The sequence below is a fragment of the Cyprinodon variegatus genome, unplaced genomic scaffold, assembly GCF_000732505.1.
Source record: "Cyprinodon variegatus isolate N-32 unplaced genomic scaffold, C_variegatus-1.0 Scaffold808, whole genome shotgun sequence".
In the NCBI taxonomy this organism is placed as follows: Eukaryota; Metazoa; Chordata; class Actinopteri; order Cyprinodontiformes; family Cyprinodontidae; genus Cyprinodon; species Cyprinodon variegatus.
In genome coordinates, this window is record NW_015151261.1 from 81,909 (window position 1) to 85,634 (window position 3,726).

At 40.7% G+C, this 3,726-nt stretch overlaps 1 protein-coding gene across 2 annotated transcripts in view; it reads left to right on the forward strand.

The window, feature by feature from the left end:
- Window positions 1–3,726, forward strand: part of znf341 (zinc finger protein 341) — a 19,532-nt gene that overhangs the window by 6,294 nt on the left and 9,512 nt on the right. For both annotated transcript variants that reach the window (XM_015396601.1, XM_015396602.1), the window contains exons 3-6: window positions 141–331; window positions 2,291–2,440; window positions 2,516–2,797; window positions 2,881–3,064. In XM_015396601.1, coding sequence (XP_015252087.1) covers window positions 141–331; window positions 2,291–2,440; window positions 2,516–2,797; window positions 2,881–3,064 — 807 coding nt within the window. The remainder of the gene's footprint in view (window positions 1–140; window positions 332–2,290; window positions 2,441–2,515; window positions 2,798–2,880; window positions 3,065–3,726) is intronic.

The window sequence follows — 3,726 nt, forward strand, 5'->3', positions numbered from 1 at the left end:
AGGCTAATCATGTTTTGGGTGTACTATTCCTTTAAGACCAGGACGCCTCAGTCACTACCTTGGACAGGGTTGTATAAAATACTCAGCTTGCCGTTGTTTTCCGTCTGGCCTTATCTGGTTTTTTTTTTGGTTCTGTTCAGATGATGAAGACGTCTTCCTGTGTGGGAAGTGTAAAAAGCAGTTTAATTCTCTGCCGGCCTTCATGACGCACAAGAGGGAGCAGTGTCAGTCTGGGGCCCCCTCCCTGTCCACCGTGTCCCTGGCCTCCACCAATGCCTACGCACCGGTCCCCTCAGTCAGCTCCGTCCCCCAAACCTCTGCTAACAGACAGGTGAGTCCAAGGAGCTGGAGGCTGATTCATGTGTGGGTCTGTTGATGGTTCACGGGGTTTAATTAAAACGATAAATAGATTTGTTTAAATGCAGAATGTAAGGTACGGCGGAGGATCTGGGATGCTGTGGGACAGTTTCTCTCTTTTTAGGAATTTTCTTAGTAATAAAAGGGAAAACCAGTAGAAACTGTAGAGCATATAGACACCTCTAATTCTTCACACATCTCACATATTTTAACATTACATTAAGCAACCTTCCCATGCAGATTTTACCTACTTGTGTTTGAAAGACTGTCATTATCAAAAGCTCTTTGTTTGGCAGCCTGTCGATGCACGAAAATGCGCTTTTTGTTTTGAAATGGATCCATACCTATCTCTTTATTAGTCTTTCAATGTGTTACACTAGAACATTATGGAAGCAAATGTGTCCCACTTTTCTCATTTAAATGAATTAAATTGAAAATAAAGCTGAATTTGATGACGTATGAATATAGTTAAAAATTATATCATTCAAATTACATTTTTATATTTGCATATTCTTCATTAAAGCTGTTTCATTTGTAAATGAGTTAAAATGATCAATAGGATCATGTTTTATACTTAACTTTCAAAAGATGTCTCAGATAAAATTAAATGTTATAACAGAAATGTTTTTTTTAATTTTAAACTGTTAGCTGCATTGTTTTTAATACAGACTGAATTAAAAGCAGAAAATTCAAACTTCATTTTTATTTCATTTTCCAGGGCTGCTCATTTGGTTACTTCATTTAACGTTGAACAATTCTTTTTCAAAAAGATTTTCCAGCAAAAAGTGGCCAAAATGAATTGATAAATGTCCAACTTGAAAACATAAATGCATTTACAGAAAAGCTTTTTTCGTTTTACAGTCAAAGCTGCATTTTTTGACTCATAAAGGAAATTTCTAAAATATCATCCAAACTGCTTTTCCATTTTTTCTGCTTATCATGTGACGGAACTCCAGAGAAAACTAAGAAGAAGAAATAGTTTTCGTGCCCAAAAAATGGTGAATTTGTGGTTCTAAGCAACGCAGCAAAGATGCTTTAATGGCAGCTTGGACCTGGATTTTACAGAGTGCGTTATGGTGTCGATGTCCAGGAGGATGATTGTCCCCCATTGTGGGACAGCAGCTCCCACAATCGGGTCATGGACAGATGGAAGCTTGAAGGTGACCTTCATCCAGACGCAGCGCCTGGAAGACGTGGTCCTGGTGAAATACTGGTGAACCCGTATTTCTGCGAAAGCATTTTAATCAACAAATCTGTCATCTCAAAAGGAAATCTGGGAACTTTTTGCTGGGAAACATTTTTGTAAATAAAATGTTAAACATTCCTTTCTTAATCCTTTAAACTGACCTGAAGAACACATATTTTATTATATTTATAAGTCAAAAAAGCAGCCTTAGTTTGATTCACTTAAGTTTATTTATATAGCGGCAATTCACAACACATGTCATCTCAACACACTTCACAGTTCACCAGATCATCCAGTCACATTGATTCAAAGTTTTCTATCTAAGGAAAACCAGCTGATTGCATCGACTCATTGACTTAAATGCAATCCCTCACACTAAGCATGCTTGTAGCGACAGTGGAGAGGAAAAACTCCCTTTTAAAAAAGCAACTTATTTAGATACAAAAGCAACAAATTAAAAAGCATTCGGATTAAAGAATTGTTATTAGAATATTGGCTGACATTTGCTCCCTTAGACGCATCTGCCCCATCTTTTTTTTAAACATCTGAGAACTGAAGGTGATTCAGATCTAACCAGCAACAGATCATTTTATCCTCAGCAATAATAAAACAACAGTTTCTGCTGAACAGCACAATAACCTCATTGTTCCTTCCGTTGATCTGATCAGAATGATACCTGCAGACGTGTGATGTGAAAATATTCAGAAAGTCTGCTTCTAAGTGTTTGCATCCGTTTTGGTCCTGCAGGTATCGACCTACATCACCGTCCCTCCGTCTCCTTTGACCCACACTCTGGTCCAAGGTAACGTGCTGGTCAGCGATGACGTTCTGATGTCGGCCATCTCAGCGTTCACCTCCATCGACCAGCCCATGGCGGCCATGCAGGCGCCCGTTCAGGTATCGGTGAAAGCTGCTCCCTTCTGAATGAAGCTCATTCTTAACATTTCATTATGTTTTTTGCTTTTATTGCAGAGTAACCTGAGCATGCACACAGCAGGGGTGTCCTATCTTCAGCACCATCATCACCTCCATCACCATCATCATCATCATCAGCAGCAGCAGCAGCCCCACCCCCTGCCAGCTGGACAGCCCCCCCAGCAGCCCCTGGCCTCCCAGGTCCCAGTGAGCCACAGCAACTCGGTGGTGCAGGTTTACAGCACCATGCCCCACATGGCAGGAGCTGCTGCTGGGGGTGGAGGTGGGGGAGCAGCAGAGATCCATGCATTAGGTCTCCCAGCTTTCCATCCTTCTCAGGTGAGTCCGTTCACCCATCTGGTTCCTAAACATCTTCCCCACCTTCACATCCCAGCTCCTGTGGTTTGGTTTCCTTCTGCCAGGTTCCTGGACAGTGTGTGGAAGGCCAGGCGTTCAGCAGCGCTCCTGTCTACAGTCCTGGGAAGCAGGGCAGCAAAACAAAGAGCTGCAGCAACAGCAGCAGCATGGGGGAGCTGGGTGACTTTGAAAAGGTCATCATACCCAAACAACCCAGGAGCAGCAAAAAGAACACGGATGGAGCAATCGGTGAGAAAATGGAAGAATAAATCAAACATAGTAGCTTAGAAACATATGATCCCACTGATGCTGCCTCCACCGTGCTTCACTGTGGGGATGGTGTGGTCAGGGTGAGCTGTGGTGTAGGTTTTCTTTTTTTTTTTATAAATTGAGACCTAGTAAAACAGGGCATTTAGATGTATATAGTTACTAAAAGCAGGTTTGTTGTAAAAATACTAATATTTTGAAATCATAACCCTGAATACGCAAAAAAAGCTGTGCAGTATAAAGAAATTAACGTCTTAAAGCAAAACCAAAGAAAACAGCAAAATAAAAACAAAATATTTGAATAACAACTAAAAGTAGAAGTTAACTTGAACCCGCTCTAAGGAAGTACACAGGTTTATCAACAGGTCAGCTTTCCTCTACATAGAAAATCAGGACCACATGGATGAAGAAAGATCACAGACGTAGATGAAGCTAATGGGTTGGTTTTGTGGTTAATTAGATGGGACAGTACCAGGCCCCAGACGCTGTATTATTATTATTAGTGGTGGGCATAGATTTTTTTTTTCTAATCAAGATTAATCTCACTGTAATCTTGGAATCTATCTAGATTAATTTCACTGTAGTCTTGGAATCTATCTAGATTAATCTCACTGTAATCTTGGAATTGATCTAGATTAATCTCA